Source organism: Bos javanicus, chromosome 26, assembly GCF_032452875.1.
Source record: "Bos javanicus breed banteng chromosome 26, ARS-OSU_banteng_1.0, whole genome shotgun sequence".
Lineage (NCBI taxonomy): Eukaryota > Metazoa > Chordata > Mammalia > Artiodactyla > Bovidae > Bos > Bos javanicus.
This window is the reverse complement of record NC_083893.1, coordinates 9,324,997-9,341,013: the sequence shown is the minus strand read 5'-3', so window position 1 is coordinate 9,341,013 and position 16,017 is coordinate 9,324,997. Positions and strand designations below refer to the sequence as shown.

Sequence of the window (16,017 nt, the reverse complement as noted above, 5' to 3'; positions counted from 1 at the left end):
ACATCTTATTTTTAATTTAATATACATATATTTTTAAAAGATTTTTTTACAGTCTTTATTGAATTTGTGACAATATTGCTTCTGCTTTATGTTTTGGATTTTTTGTCCATGAGGCATAGATGATCTTAGCTCCCTGACCAGAGATCGAACCCATACCCACTATATTGGAAGGCAAAGTCTTAACCACTGGACTGCTAGGTAAATCCCTTTAATATATATTTTAATGTTCTTAATATATGTGTCGTGTTTAATATACGTTCATGACTTACTAGATCCATATAGTGTAGCACAGCCTCACTTCTGAGCGGACGTGGAAAAGAAAAGAAAAAGCAACACAGGGGCATAAAGTGAGTGATACCAAGCACGAAACTGGCACAAAAATAGAAAATGAGCCACAAACCCACTTCCGAGCTTTCTGGCAGGTGGACTGACCTGGACAGTCATGGAATGTACAGGTCCCAAAGGATTATACAAAAAAAAAAAAAAAAAAAGAAATCCTCAGAAAAAATACAACCTTTCTGCTATTGATACTAAGACTGAATAGAAATTTCTTTCACAGATATTTATAAAGAGTATATCATGTGTTGTAATTAGTGAACAATATTTTCAATGGTATCATTAATGGAGACATAACAATGAGTTCCCCAGAACTTTTTAAAAATCATTCTTAGCTTACAGGTTATACCAAAATTGTGTGGGCTGGATTTGGCCACAGGACTGAACTTCTTAACTCCTGGTCTACAGGATCAAGTTAGATATCTCCTTGACTCTTGTATCCTTCACTTTCCTCAAGCCCCTGTCTGTATCAGCTTTTTAAGGTAATAACTCTTTCTGTATTTTATAGCAACCATACACAGATCCAAGCAGGGTGCTATCATGTAGACATACTTCAAAATTTTTATGTCTCATGGAAATAAGAAGGTAATCCAGCATGAATTAGCTGCAAAGAAATGGTTTAGTTTCCAGTCTCATTAAAATAAACATACACATCACATCAAAATAAAGGTAGAAAAATTTTAACGTATAACCTTCTCTATTTCAGGGATCACATGCTAGTTTTGTAGGTAAATGTAAAAAAAAAATGGGTATAATGAGCTGAATCACTTAATTCATCTATTATAGTGTTTACAGCACCAGCTTTCAAAAGGAAAATGAGGCTGTATGGTGTTTCACAGCACACAATCATCTTGTGTGATCACAATAAGAAAGACTTCATTCCAAATATCATTCAGGTGTCCCTGAGCTTCTCTCTGTTCTGAGACTAAACGAAGTACTAGGCCAACTAAACTCGGCAAGCTTGGGTTGTCTCTATTATTATATGGGCTCACAAGAAGGCCTTAGGGAATTTTTAACATCGCTTTATTTTAGTAAAGATTTATAATACTTATACCCACCTATTCCAGAGAGTTGCTAGGATAATTAAGAAGAATTCATGAAAAAGCCTTGATGAGTATGATGAAAGAAAGGTATCATGAATACCCAGAGGAACCTCGCTGTAATTCTGGGCGGTGGCGGTTACCCTCATGGAAACACAACACATACCAAATGGAGTCCCCTAGAAATGTGTAACTACCTTCAGAAGACGCTCTGAACCACACAAGTATAGTGTTCAGCACAGGTCTTAGCTGCCCTTCTAAACACCAGCCCTGTAAATGTTCCGCTGAAGGCTGTGTTTCATTACCTCAGTGTATTTTCTTCATATTCTTTTGCAATTTGTTCTGGTAATGAGCCTGTGTATACGACACAGTCTCCTTGAACCATGAAAGATTAAAATTCTGTGCTGAGCTGGGGAAATGTCAGTGAAACCTCTAGTACATCTAGAGAACAGGCCCGTAGCTTGTGGGGCTTTGGGAATTTGTAACTCATGAATGCTCAACTGTGCAGCTCCCACATAATGAACAAGGCCAGGTCGAGTTACATGTAAGTCACTGTGATTATTTCTAAGGACACTTATTCCTGAGTATATGCATTCACCCACTAGAACACTGAAGCTTTGTATTATTGAGGTGAAATGCTGGGTTCAGTTCCAAACACTACCATTCTAAAAATGGCTGCAGAGCCTCCTCCAGACTAACATTTATTGCCTTTTAACAGCATTTGCTCAAATCCACGTCTTTTAAAGATTACACACAACATTCCAAAAAGCCCCTGAGGAAAGTCACTTTCAAAGCGACTGCCTCATCTTCTCAGTTTCTTCACTGCGTTCATCTGCATCCACAAAGACAGTTTACATGTATGTTTCAATCATCAGAATAATCTTCATTTTGACAATTGTAGCGTACATGACATCTGTTACATTAACAGATGAAAGAGATAAGAATGATTGAAAACAGGGCCTTAGAATTAGGAGGGAGCCAGCCCTGCCACTTGCACTGGCACCTCCTAAGGCAAGTTATTTCATATCAGTAAGCTTTACTGCCAGAGAAGGCAACGGCACCCCACTCCAGTACTCTTGCCTGGAAAATCCCATGGACGGAGGAGCCTGGTGGGCTGCAGTCCATGGGGTCGCTAAGAGTCGGACACGACTGAGCATCTTCACTTTCACTTTTGACTTTCATGCATTGGAGAAGGAAATGGCAACCCGCTCCAGTGTTCTTGCCTGGAGAATCCCAGGGACAGGGAAGCCTGGTGGGCTGCCATCTATGGGGTCGCACAGAGTCGGACACGACTGAAGTGACTTAGCATACTTACTAAGCTGTACTGCTCTCAACTATAAAATGTGGATAAGAACACTACTCCATTGGTTACTATGAGGAGGACATGAGGGGCTGCATCGAAAGTCCCTGAATAAATGCTTATTCCCTCCTGCTACTTAGAAACCTAGCTGGACCAACAAGTTTCCTTCCTCAACCTTGAGGGATCTAGCTACCATATGACCCTGCAATCCCACTCCCAGGCATATACCCAGAGAAAAACGTGATCTGAAAGGATACGTGCAGCCCAATGTTGATTGCAGCACTGTTTACGACAGCCAAGACATGGAAGCAACCTAAACGTCCATTGACAGAGGAATGGATAAAGAAGATGTGGTACACATATACAATGGAATATTATTCAGCTATTAAAAAGGGTGAAATAATGCCATTTGCAGCGACATGGATGGACCTAGAGAGTGTCATGTTGAGTGAAATAAGTCAGAGAAAAAGATACATCGTTATGACATCCCCTATATACAGAATCTACAAAGAAATGATACAAATGAACTTCTCTACAAAACAGACTCACAGACTTAGAGAATGAATTTATGGTTGCTGGAAGAAAGGGTGGGAGGAAGGGATAGTTAGGGAATTTGGGATGGACATGTACATACTGCTATATTTAAAATGGATAACCAAAAAGGTCTTACTGTATAGCACAGGGAACTCTGCTCAATGTCATGTGGCAGCCTGGATGGGAGAGAGTTTGGGGGAGAATGGATACATGTATATGTATGGCTGAGTCTGGTTGCTGTCCACCTGAAACTATCATGATATTGTTAATTGGCTATATTCCAAAATAAGATACTTTAAAATTTTTATCTTTGAAGAAAATAATGTCAAAAATGAAAAGAAAGGGGGAGATAACACATATTTTGTATTCTTTCTTCAAAGAGACTTTAAAATGTTTGGTGTATTTGAGAGCTAAGAAAAATACTTGTATAAAGGGAAATCTCTGAAGTTTTATCTTTTTAGCCTGTTCATGTTGTCAATAAAATGGAGATTTGAGTGAAAAAAAAAATAAAAGGAATACATATCATAGTGGGAAGTGTAAAGGACTTATTAAACCAGAGCCTCAACACTGAGAAGAAAATAAAAGAAACCCGGTGTTTATTATGACTGGATTTTTCCATTCACTGAACAGCTAAGCAGAGGCAACACATCCTTCAGACAGAATTTTGGATCCAAGGTGTCTCACACTGTGAAACAATGGATTTTGTGGTTTAATTTCCATTTGTTACTACCACTCCTGTTATTTAAATAAGGTTGTTTAGTCACTAAGTTGCCTCCAACTCTTTTGAGACCCCATGGACTGTAAGCCCAATGGGCCCCTCTGTCCATGGGATTTCCCAGGCAAGAATACTGAAATGGGTTACCATTTCCTTCTCCAGGGGATCTTCCCAAGGCAGGGATTGAACCCGAGTCTCCTGCTTGGCAGGCGGTTTCTTTACCACTGAACCATCTGGGAGTCCCCTTTAAATGAAGTCACTAAGTCGTGTCTCTCGCAATCTCAGGGACAATAGCCCACTAGGCTCCTCTGTCGATAGAATTCTCCAGGCAAGGATACTGGAGTGGGTTGCCATTTCCTTCTCCTTTAAATGAGGTAACCTCTCTCTGTTAAAAGACTCCCATTTCAGCCACTACAATCACGGGCAGCCAATGCTGCTCTCTTCCCTGTGAGCATGGGCTCTGGCCCTCTTAACACCATGGTCTTCTGACAGTCTGAATCCAGGCCCTCCTAGAAGTGGTCACTGTGGCTATGGCTCAGGATTGCTGAAATCTTAAACTTTTCCAACTTATGATGACAGAATGAGACAAACTCCCCCAAACATTCCTTCCAAACATCTTGGAAACTGTCATTCACGATCTCACAATTTCCAGGCACTCCTCATTGGTCCCCAGTGAAAATGGAAGCATTATCTGGTTTGCCAACATCCTTAAGCCTTGACTTCCAGCTAGGTCAAATTTTTATTTTGTGAAAAACACACGGGTGGCCTGGTTTCCTTTTATCATCGACAAATCACAGTTACAACTTGGCTCAGGTATTAGGAGCTTTAGTGGAAACAAATCATTCCGTTCACATTTGTTGAATACTGACCCAGTGGTAAAACTAGGCAATAAAAACTATTACCCCTACTTGTTGAGTCTGAGCACAAAGAAAATTTACTTTCCAATTATTCGCTTTATGTCACCATAAGGAAAGAAATGTGTGTGACCACAAGGGTAACATGCGTTTGCAAATATGTGCCATTTCCTCTTTTTACAAAAGTGCTGGGGCATGTCTCTTAATAGAATTCATTATTACTATCTTGAGATATTAGCAGTAGGCAGCTGCCAAAACATTTCACAAATGAAACAGTAGTATATTACTAGTTGCCTAATCCTGCTGCGTTTGCTTCTCGGCGTTTGTCTCATTCCCTCTATGAAATAAACAACTTATTAACTACAGAGCAGCTAATAAGATTTTAGCTTCTCCTGTGGGGAACTCTCTAAAGCCTTATTTCGGTTAAATGAGTTCCCTCCTGACTATTTGCTCACTAACTTCCTTCAGGAGACCGTGAGGACTACATGAGTTAATGCACAGGCCAAGCTGTGAAACGGTGCCTGCCACATCATAAGGGGTCAACTCAGATGATAAACAAGTCACAACACAGTAGGAATTTTCTAACAAAACATGTTCTAAAAATTGAAACTCCTGGTAAATATGCAAATTCCATAGAGAGAATTTTAATATCTATGTTTATTAGTTCTCATTCACATGGTGAATTTAAACACAATAGATGAATGTAAGTTTTTTATTTTATTTTGTTTTTTTTTTTTTTTTTAGTAAATACTTCGGAGAAGGCAATGGCACCCCACTCCAGTACTCTTGCCTGGAAAATCCCATGGACGGAGGAGCCTGGTGGGCTGCAGTCCATGGAGTTGCGAAGAGTCAGACACAGCTGAGTGACTTCACTTTCACTTTTCACTTTCATGCATTGGAGAAGGAAATGGCAACCCACTCCAGTGTTTTTGCCTGGAGAATCCCAGGGATGGGGGAGCCTGGTGAGCTGCCGTCTATGAGGTCGCACAGAGCTGGACACGACTAAAGCGACCTAGCAGTAGCAGCAGCAGCAACTACTTAAAGCATTGTTGTATTAGTGACACAATGGCCCAACAGCTGTACTTATTCATACTATTTAAGAAAAGAATATTGGAACTCAGCAATTTAGGTAGATTTAGTTGGCTGAACCACACAGTTAGGTGTAACCAACTTCACGGTACTTCATGAACTTAGAAAACAATGGAAATGAATGGATTAAGAGATAAAACTGGAAATTCTACGGCAAGAACGGAGGATTCAGTGTACAACTGAATTTGCCTGAAATTTTGCCTAATATAAATTTATCTGTATTGCACACTATGCAATCATTACTATCTTTTTTTCTCTTTTTTTGATAAAATGGTTAAACTATTTGAGAAGGCTTAAGAAAGAGTGAATGAGGTTGAGGAGCTGAAGAGGGTATAAGTTGAATTTTCTAAAGAGAAACAGACTGGACCATTAAACATATTCCAAAATGGTCAATTACATTTTTTTCTCTTTTTTAAAAATTTATTTATTCATTCATTTTGGCCATGCCTCACAGCATGTGAGATCTTAGGTTCCCTGACTAGGGATCAAACCTGTGTCCCCTGCAGTGGAAGCATGGAATCTTAACCACTGGACCAACAGGGTAGTTCATTTTTCAAACACTTCTCTCTGGTCCATGCTGTCTATCTTCAGATTATCAGAACAAGATGCTACAGCTAAATTAAAGTATAACTGTGATTCACTGATAACCAACTTGGAAGTTTTTTGTGTTTTTTTTTTTAATTTATGGAAAATAGTACCCAGTATGTAAAAGAAAAGACAGAGCTACAGAAAATGGGCAAGGCCTCTTTTGAAGGGCATGCCAAAAAGAGAAAAGTGTTAGGCCTGTAGTTATATGAGGAGAGTTCCAGCTCAGTGGTGGGATCACCACCAGCTGGCCAGGAAGATGGTCATGTGCCTCAGCAAAGCTCTGTGTCTCAACCTGTATGGCTTGGAGATGAGCTCTTCATTTTCCTCCCAGAAGGAAAATGCTAGGGGTCTTAGGGGAAAAAACACATTTTTAAAGTAGGAACAACTTGAATAAAAAGTAAATAATATAAAATTTTAATTTGGGGGAGAAAAAGATTTTTAAAAATGTATGAAAAATCAGTTGAGAATTTTATTGCTTTGGCTCAAGGCCACTGTAATACTGACTGGGCAGAAGGTTGGAAGAATATAAAGTTTGTGGGTGGGGTGTTGCAATTAGAAAAAAGTAAATGCTATGTTTAGAGTAGTTTAAAGACTGTATTTGAACAATCTAAAAAACTATAATTAACGAATATAAGGCTTTGGTAGCTCTGGTAAATTATGGCAAGCACAGGTCCTGGTTGGGTCATTTAAAAAATATCTGTTGAGTAAATGAAGTGAACAAATTCATAAGTGAGGATCAGACAGGAAATAAAAAGAAAGGTTTTCAGAGCTCTTGAAGGAAAACAAAATGGGATCATAGTAGAGGACCAAAAGTTAATTCAGGTTTTTAACAGTAAGAAATATATGAAAATAAAAGTCATCACCAACATCTTAGTTGCTTATTTTGCTAACAGTTGAGAAAGCACGAATTACCCACAAATAAATGTTTGGGGAAGGTATAGATGAATGAGGTAATGGAGACAGAATCTTCACTGCAGGTGGTTTAAGTCTCCAAACAAAGTCTGCAAATAATTTTTCAAGCCCACACTTGGCACACATTAAAAAGAAAAGAAAAAGTAATTGTACTATTAGACTGGACATAGATGCTTGGTAGATAAAAATCCGTATTTTTTTAATAAAACATACAAAGATGTTAACTATATATTTAAAACAAATACTAACCTAGCATAGAAATGATCACTTTTCATGATTAGCATTTGATATATTTTGGGGAAGTTTTATAACAGGTAACTTTTTTTTTTTTTTAACCAAAATTTATTTGGTGCTAGACAGATTGAGCTTGCCATGTTTATGCTGCAGTCATGTTTTCACAATACCAGTAATAGCAAAATCCATTTTAGGAGTAAAAGTAAAGTGCAGAAAGAGCTTCTGATTAGATTTTAAAGGAAGTCACATCAGCCAACTGATGAACGTCAGTTTACACACCATGTGTTATCAGAGGCAAGAGGTCAGGTTTTAATACAATGGTTCTTTTGCAGATAGAAAAAGATATTTCCATCTTGTGTGCCAATTTATTCTAAATTGAAAAGAAATATTTAATGATCAAAAGGCAGGAAAGAGGAACAAGAAGACCACATTTGTAAGGAACCCAATGTTAATGTTAAATAACCTTTCTGGAAAAGCTCTATTTAATATTTATTAGAAGCAGAAGGAGCTCAGATGCCAGTGTGAGTCTGAGAAGGGGAGTGGTGTTCTGGGCCCAGTGCTGGACTTGGGGTAAGAGGAATCAACTAGCTTTGGGGACTCTGAGAGGAGCGGGCACTGGTTGTGCTTCTGATCTTCGACAGACCCCCTAGGGAGAGGAAGCAGGGATAGACTCGAGAGCCCCTAGAGCTGCTCAAAGTCCCAGCATGGTCACACCGGAGTAGGAGCACAGCTCTCACCCTGCTGGAAGTCAGGGGACAACATCAAGTATCTTAGATAGCCTCACTGAGTTACCCCAAGAGTTGCAGTGTAGTGACCTCAGGGCACCCACAAGAGCATGGGAGAAGCCAAGAGAGGTGTTGAACTGAAGGGGCTTTCAGACAGGAATGCACTTGACCTGGACCAGCAACTGAGGATGAGACAGGACAATGCACAGCTCTAAGGATGTCCATATAGGCAGAAACTTTAAGATAAGGCGAGCACCAACCCCCCTCTCTCCCTAGCCCAGACTTTAGCACTTTGTAGGGGAAGAAAGGATTCAATTAAATATTTCTGACTAGCAACCCAACTTAAGTTTACTTGTTCTGAAAGTACTCCTTTTATAAGTGTTACAGGTATAAGGAAAAGGTATGCTATACACATCATGCTGCTGCTAAGTCGCTTCAGTAGTGTCTGACTCTGTGAGACCCCACAGATGGCAGCCCACCAGGCTCCCCGTCCCTGGGATCCTCCAGGCAAGAATATTGGAGTGAGTTGCTATTTCCTTCTCCAATGCATGAAAGTGAAAATGAAAGTGAAGTTGCTCAGTCGTCTCCAACTCCTAGTGACCCCATGGACTGCAGCCTACCAGGCTCCTCTGTCCATGGGATTTGCCAGGCAAGAGTACTGGAGTGGGGTGCCATCACCTTCTCTATATACACATCATAAGTTAATGATAATCAGGAATTGAGAAAAGGCAGAGATTTTTGTTTCCACCAATGCTGGTTTTAGCTTAAACCATCCAAACTTTCCATAAAAACAAATTTAAAATGCAGGTTATGGGGACTTCCCTAATAGTCCAGTGGTTAAAACTTCCCCTTCCAATGCAGGGGCTGTGGGTTCAATGCCTGGTTAGAGAGGTAATATCTCATATACCTTGTGGCAAAAAAACCAACACATAAAACAGAAGCAATATTGTTACAAATTCAATAAAGGCTTCAGAAAAATTAAAAAATAAAATTCAGGTTATAATATAAAATAACCTAATTAGAAACATCAAATAGCCAATAAGATAGTAAGGAACCACCTGGCCAAAATCTACAGGAAAGCCAGAACCTCAGATGTAAGCAAGCACAAGGGGCTTCTGCACTGATTTTGACAACCTCACGGGGGAGGTGAAAGAGACAACAAAGCCTCGAACATACCCAAGTGCGGAGAATAAAAAGGCTTTTGTCTACCGTAAGCTGAGGTTCCTAAGAGTCACCCCCTAAAATAAGATTGAACCAGAATTAAGTCACTTCCCACTCCAAGAGACTGCAGGGACAGCTGCCTTGACACGGAAAGGCTACAAAAGGGGAGGGGTGGGGGTTGGTGGGCCATGAGAACTCGCCTGCACAAGTCGGTCCCTGTGTGTAAAAGTGCAACTCAAATTGTCATCACCTGGGTGGTCTAAAAACCTTTAAGTGGTACCTTTAGGTTAAAGGGGGCTTCCCAGGTGGCTCAGTGGGTAAAGAATCTGCCTGCATTGCAGGAGATACAGGGGATGCGGATTTGATCCCCAGAGTTGGGAAGATCTCCTGGAGAAGGGCAGGGCCACCCACTCCAGTATTCTTTCCCGGAGAATCCCCAAAGTGGTGCCAGAGTAGTAGTGTCACCAGGCATCTGGCAGAAACAAAAGTAGCTCCTCTGGGGTGGGGTGGGGAGGTAATTCACTCTCAGCCTCAAGAATCCCTACGGGTAAGTTTTCAGTGGTAATGATGGATTTCCAGGCGAAAATGAGCCAGCACATGAGAGCAGACAGACAAGAGGGGCTGGGAGAAATCTAACAATAGAGATGTCCAAAAACAAATTCATCTACGAATCAATTTTATAGCCTAATATGGAAAAAATATTTACTGAGCACCTACTCTGTGCCAGGCTGTATGTAAGATTGCCAAGATAACATGTCATTTCACATGTCATGAGCAAAGCACCCAAGTGATGAAAGGTTAGTTGAAATGGTATTATATGTATATTTACTTTCACTTTTTGTGTTTTCTGAAGACTTCCAAACACGAAGACAGTGCCCATTATTATTTAGTGACAGGTTTTGAAATAAACAGTAATCTAAGGCCAAGATTGACATCACTGATTCCTTTCTCAGACTCTCATTCCCTCAGGTTTCCAGGCTTGAGTTCAGTCTAATTATCCCCTCGGCAAACCAGATAACCACGCACACGAACAGGAAGACAAAGGGCTGAAAGATAAAGATAACTATCTCAGAGACATAAAACTCATAGTTAGCTACATTTATCTTTAACGGCAAAAGTCCAAAGAGATGGTCATGGAATAACAGCATGAATCGGACAACATTAATTTTAAGATAAATCTGGAAATAGCTGAAGCTGCAGGAAGGGTGGAGAGGAGTTGGTCTAATATTTACTGATATAAAGATTGCCTTTCTTGGCCAAGGTTGTTGACAAAATCTTGCTGATTATTTGGGTTTCTCTGGTAAGTCTGCACTGATCATCAACCTTTATCTTCTTCTTCTTTTTTTTAATTAATTATTTATTTTAAATGAAACAAAGATGAATATTTTTAATCATAAAAGGTATAATTCACAAAGAAGATAGACATGATAAATCATTAGATACCTTAACAACAAAGAAACAAAGATACATAAAGCAAAAATCAGAAGAAAGAACTGAATCATCAGTTCAGTTTGGTTGAGTAGCTCAGTCATGTCCGACTCTTTGTGACCCCATGAATTGAAGCATGCCAGGCCTCCCTGTCCATCACCAATTCCCAGAGTTCACTCAAACTCATGTCCATCGAGTATCTTCTATTCAGCTTTTTACAATTAGAATTCAAGTCATCACCTCTCCACTTCTGTATTTGTTTGCTGTCATTAGATATTCTGATGGTTGTCATTTACTGAGCCTTTGGAATGATCTGACCTGTACATTCTTCTCCTTGCTGGGCAAACCAAGACAATATGGTGTAATACAAAATAGTAACAGTAGCGACTGCATATGGGTCTAGGACTGAGCGAGCCAGTGTTTAGGAGCTATTTACTCCTCACAGTGACTGTAAGGGGCAGGTCATTATGGATGAGAAAATTTATGGGCCTGAGAAATAGAGGGACTAAAAGGAGCAGGAACTTCAAAGTTGGACAAACTGGAATTTAGTTTCCCAACCGGGGATCGAACACATATGTGCCCCTTGCAATGGAAGCATGGAGTCTTAACCACTGGACCACTGTTGAAGTCCCTGGACAAACTTGAATTTAAATCCTAAACTGCTGCTGGCATTTGTCCTCTCCTAGAGGTGAGGCTCCATTTTCTGGGTAAAGGCTGCTGTAAGGATGAGGCAAAGGGCCTGGCCTCTGGGAAGTACTTGTTTCTCCTTCCTTCCAGTTGGAAATTCATGTCTTGCCTCACACAGTATCTTCAAATAGTTTTAAAAGTAGCCACTTCCAGGAAGATAATGTGATATTGTACAGAATCTTTAAAATAATAAAAGATGAATAATGGCTTACATTTATGGGGAGTTTTAACTTTTCAGTAGCTCTTCACTCCCTCCCAAACACTGGCTTCTTTGACCCTTTGGGAAATACTTTAATATCTCAGTTGACTTTCTCAGAATTTTCAGATTGGTTGTCTCCAGGACATAATAACATTGTCTGTGGACCTTGAAAAATGCTAATCCAGGAAATGATTCAAGAAGAAAGGACCAGGCCTTTGCATCTCTTTCCATCCTCTGGCTGCTGTCTGCCTCCTTCCTTCTCCTGGGATTGATGTGTGTGTCAAGGGGATGGGAGGTGGCCAAGTTCAGAGGGAAGTCAAGGGTAGCGGGGAGGGCTGTGACACCTAGCTGTCTTTGGTTTCCATGGTAAAGATGCCTAACACAGCAGGAATGTACTACCTTCCCTCATAACAGAACTTTTCCTTTTTTATTTTTTCAAGTTTGTGAGAAAATTATCTTACATTCTCACATTTAAACCAGAACTACTTACTCTTCTTAGAGTGGTCTGAACTGAAAGGCTATATTCATCCAGAGAGTGAGGCAAAAAAAAAAAAAAATCTGGGGACAATGTGTTCACCCTAGTAGACTGTCTGGCACACAGTAGGGGCTCAACAAATATTTAGAGTGACTGCAGTCACTGGGGTGTGAATTGACATCCTCAGTTGACAATACAGAAAATAAGGCAATGATTTCTGTGAGTTTCTGAAAAAGATCAGAAACTCAGATCACAGACTCACTTCCAGGAAAGCTTCCGAGATCAGCAAGACTCATTTCTCAAATAATTGATTAGTTCAGAGGTCGCACATGTGGGCCAATTTTGTTTTGGCCTGCAAAATTTCAAAACACAGTTTGTTTTGAACATTTAAAGCTTGAGAGATTTCAGATGCATTTACAGCTGCCTCGTTTTACCCAATAGGATCTATCTGGCGCTTTGGGGGACTTGTACTGGTCCCCTGGGTTATAATCATGTCAGCTATATAAAAGTTCCCAAGCTGTGCTAGCTGTTTTAGGTGTTAATTTAATCCTATGCAGAACACACAAACACACCTCAAAAAAAAAAAAAACAAAAAAAAACAGAGGGTTCTAAATGCCTAAGTACAAAAACCAAATCCTCCGGTCCTCAAGTTTCTCACTCTCTCTGTCTGTGCAGTTGCCATGATTTGTGTGTAAAGCCTCTGTTTTCAAGCCTTTCATTTCACAGGCTCTTGCAGACTGGAGGCAAGAAAGGGAGAGATCACCTGCCCCTTCATTACTGATGCTTGAGAAAGCAATCTCATTTGGAAGGAATTCTTGATGCTAGCCGGAGGTAATAATTGAAACCTCACTGATAGAAGGGCTTCCCTGGTGGCTCAGAGGGTAAAGCGTCTGCCTGGAGACGGGGGTTCGATCCCTGGGTCAGGAAGATCCCCTGGAGAAGGAAATGGAAAATCCCATAGACTGAGAAGCCTGGTAGGCTACAGTCCATGGGGTCACAAAGAGTCGGACACAACTGAGCCACTTCACTTCACTGCAAAGTGCCTCAGCAGCTTGTCGCTTAGAAGACACCATTTAGAATGTTACAGAAATTAATACAGAAATTAAATAGGAATAAAACACAAGTGATTTGCACTTAAGTGTTTTCAAATACAATACCAAGAGACTCCCCACTTTAAAATTGCTCCTATAAAGGGCAACAGAATCCTGACCATTCTCCCTTCTCAAATAGACGCCTCCTTCCTCCTGGGCCTTCCTGAGGGCTGTGTGGCCCCTGAAACCACAGAGCCCCCCTTTCCCTTGCGCTCAAGCCCACACTCCCAGCCTGTGTGTGCCCCCTCCACTCCCCTTCCCCAATTTACGTTTTTTCATCTCTTCTGCCACAAAAACACCTCAAAGAGATTTCAGTGATTAAGTATTACATAATAGTAATAAAACATTTATTGACCACCTACTATGTGCCCAGCACAAATCTGTTTGAGAGAGGTCAGCCCCTTCCCTGATCTCCATAATCACCTGAGGCTTTCAGTCTGGTAGTTAAAAAAAAGATGAGTGTTCAGCCATCAGAGGCTGGCTTGCACACCACCCCTGGTGTGGCCCCAATGCTGTCTATACGAGGCTCTTTCCAACTTTAAAAGAGTCTGTGATCATCGCTGCCATTTTTAAGGATGTAGAATTTACAGGAGCCCCTATCACTAAGTGGGAATGGCATTTTTCAACAACCTTCTATTTCCTACCTACAAATGGGGATGGCCCGGATTCATTGTGGATAAAACTGAACCTCCTCAAAACAGTCCGCTCATTTCACTCCCCCAAGCTGAGGAGCCCCCCACGCCACCCCACCTCCCATGGCTGAACTTAAGGTGCCATCCGATCCCAACAAGGAGCTAGAACCCTGCCAGTATGTAGAAAGGCAATTTCCCTCCCTCGTCTAGATAGCCATACTGCTGCTGCTACTGCTAAATCGCTTCAGTCGTGTCCGACTCTGTTCGACCCCATAGACGGCAGCCCACCAGGCTCCCCAGTCCCTGGGATTCGCCGGGCAAAGAACACTGGAGTGGGTTGCCATTTCCTTCTCCAATGCGTGAAAGTGAAGTTGCTCAGTCGTGTCCGACCCTCAGCGACCCCATGGACTGCAGCTCACCAGGCTCCTCCGCCCATGGGATTTTCCAGGCAAGAGTACTGGAGTGGGTGGCCATTGCCTTCTCCCTTTATGAACGTCTGTCACTCAAGTCCACTCCAAGGAGGTTCCGTGGACAAAACCCCAATGACTGTCCCTGACGTGTCGCCAGCGTCCAGACCTGGCAGAACCGGGGTCCCCTCAGTCCCTCAACCCCCACCGCGTGGACCCGTGCGGAGTTCATTCAAAAGAAAAGACGGGTCTAGAAAAAGTTCTCGGGGGAAGAAAGGAAATTTCCCACCTCTGGACCTTTCTCTGGATGGGGACCCATGTCTCCGGCTCCAGAGGTCTAGCTCGGTCGTGACGACCCCACCGGGCGCAGGTTCCCTGCGGCGCGGGGCGGGGAGGGACTGCCCCGCGAGGGCTGCCCCGGGAATCCCGGCTCAGCCTCTCCCTCCTGCTTCCCTCCACCCCTTCCTCCTCCCCGCGCCCCAGCCTCCGCGCCGGGGCTGCTCGCCTCCTCCCGGGGAGGATGGGATCCGAGCGTCCGGGGCCGAGAGCGGAGGAGGAAGGCAGACGACTGGCAGCCTACCGTCTTCTGCTTCTTAACCTCGGACATGCTGGCTGGCTACGGCGGTGCCCGGCGCGCTGGAACTCGGAGCCCAGCCCCTGGAGCGGAGGCTCTAGGACGCTCGGGTGGCGGCGGCGGCGGCGGCTGCCGGACTCCGGGGGAAGGAGGTATAAAAAGGCTCCACAGACACGTCGCACTTCCCTTGACCAGCCCCCTCCTCCTCCTCCCGCCGCGCTCCTCTCCGCCCCGTCGGCTGGGCCAGCAGCGCCCAGCCCAGGGTACCCTGCCGCCGCCTGGGCGGGGTCCCGGGCCCAGCCCCCGACTCCCGGGAGCGGCTCCGCTGGGCCCGCCGAGGTTGGAGGCAGGACCTTGCAGCCGAAGGCGCGGACAGACACGCCCCGCGCGTAGTCGGAGGTCAAGTTCACTTCTCCCAGTTCCCACTCCCAGCGGGTGCCTGAGCGTCCCCTCACCTCTCACCCCACCCGTGCGCCTCTCAAGGAAGGCTTCCTGCCTCTGGGACCTGCTTGAAACCGCCAAGCTGGTCGTCAGGGTCCTCCGTGGGCACCGCTGCCCCAGCTCGTCTTCCTGGGCAGTAATCACAGCGAGAGTTAACATTTTCTCGTCCTCACTCTGCGCTCCGCTGACCTTTGCCTTAAGCCTCCTGCACCCCTCCCCCCAGGCATCGAATCCTGCCTTCTCCCGTGAAGTAGTGGAGGCTTTCAGGCTTTCTCAAGATGATATTCCAAGTGAGGGGATTCACGCCCAGGCCCAGGTCGGCCTCCACTGTTAAGTCTTTCTGCACCAGCATCATCATCGATGACGCTGATGAAGAAATGTCGATGGGCAAGGCCGGCCTGCATCTTCTGCGCCAGGCCTGGGACTGAGGGGTGTACATGCGATCACTCCTTTGGAGCCCACAATATTTTCCTCCTGCTGCAGATGGGCGGGCTGAAGCGCTGCTCCTATTCACCAAGTTGAGTAAGCAAGCCCAGCCCCTGAAAGTGGTAAATAGTAGCCCAGCGGCTTGTTTCAATCCCTGTTCCAAACCTTT

At 43.2% G+C, this 16,017-nt stretch overlaps 1 protein-coding gene across 2 annotated transcripts in view; it reads right to left on the bottom strand.

Annotated features, from left to right (window-relative positions):
• The window catches only part of PAPSS2 (3'-phosphoadenosine 5'-phosphosulfate synthase 2), a 113,817-nt gene extending 98,505 nt beyond the window's left edge, over positions 1-15,312 (bottom strand). Inside the window, exon 1 of one of the 2 annotated variants that reach the window (XM_061402710.1) lies at positions 14,988-15,312. In XM_061402710.1, the coding sequence (XP_061258694.1) occupies positions 14,988-15,014 (27 nt within the window). In that variant the 5' untranslated portion in view covers positions 15,015-15,312. Of the gene's footprint in view, positions 1-14,696; positions 14,962-14,987 lie in introns of those variants that run through there. The other variant, XM_061402709.1, reaches the window with a different exon arrangement.
• Positions 15,313-16,017: the final 705 nt, after the last annotated feature.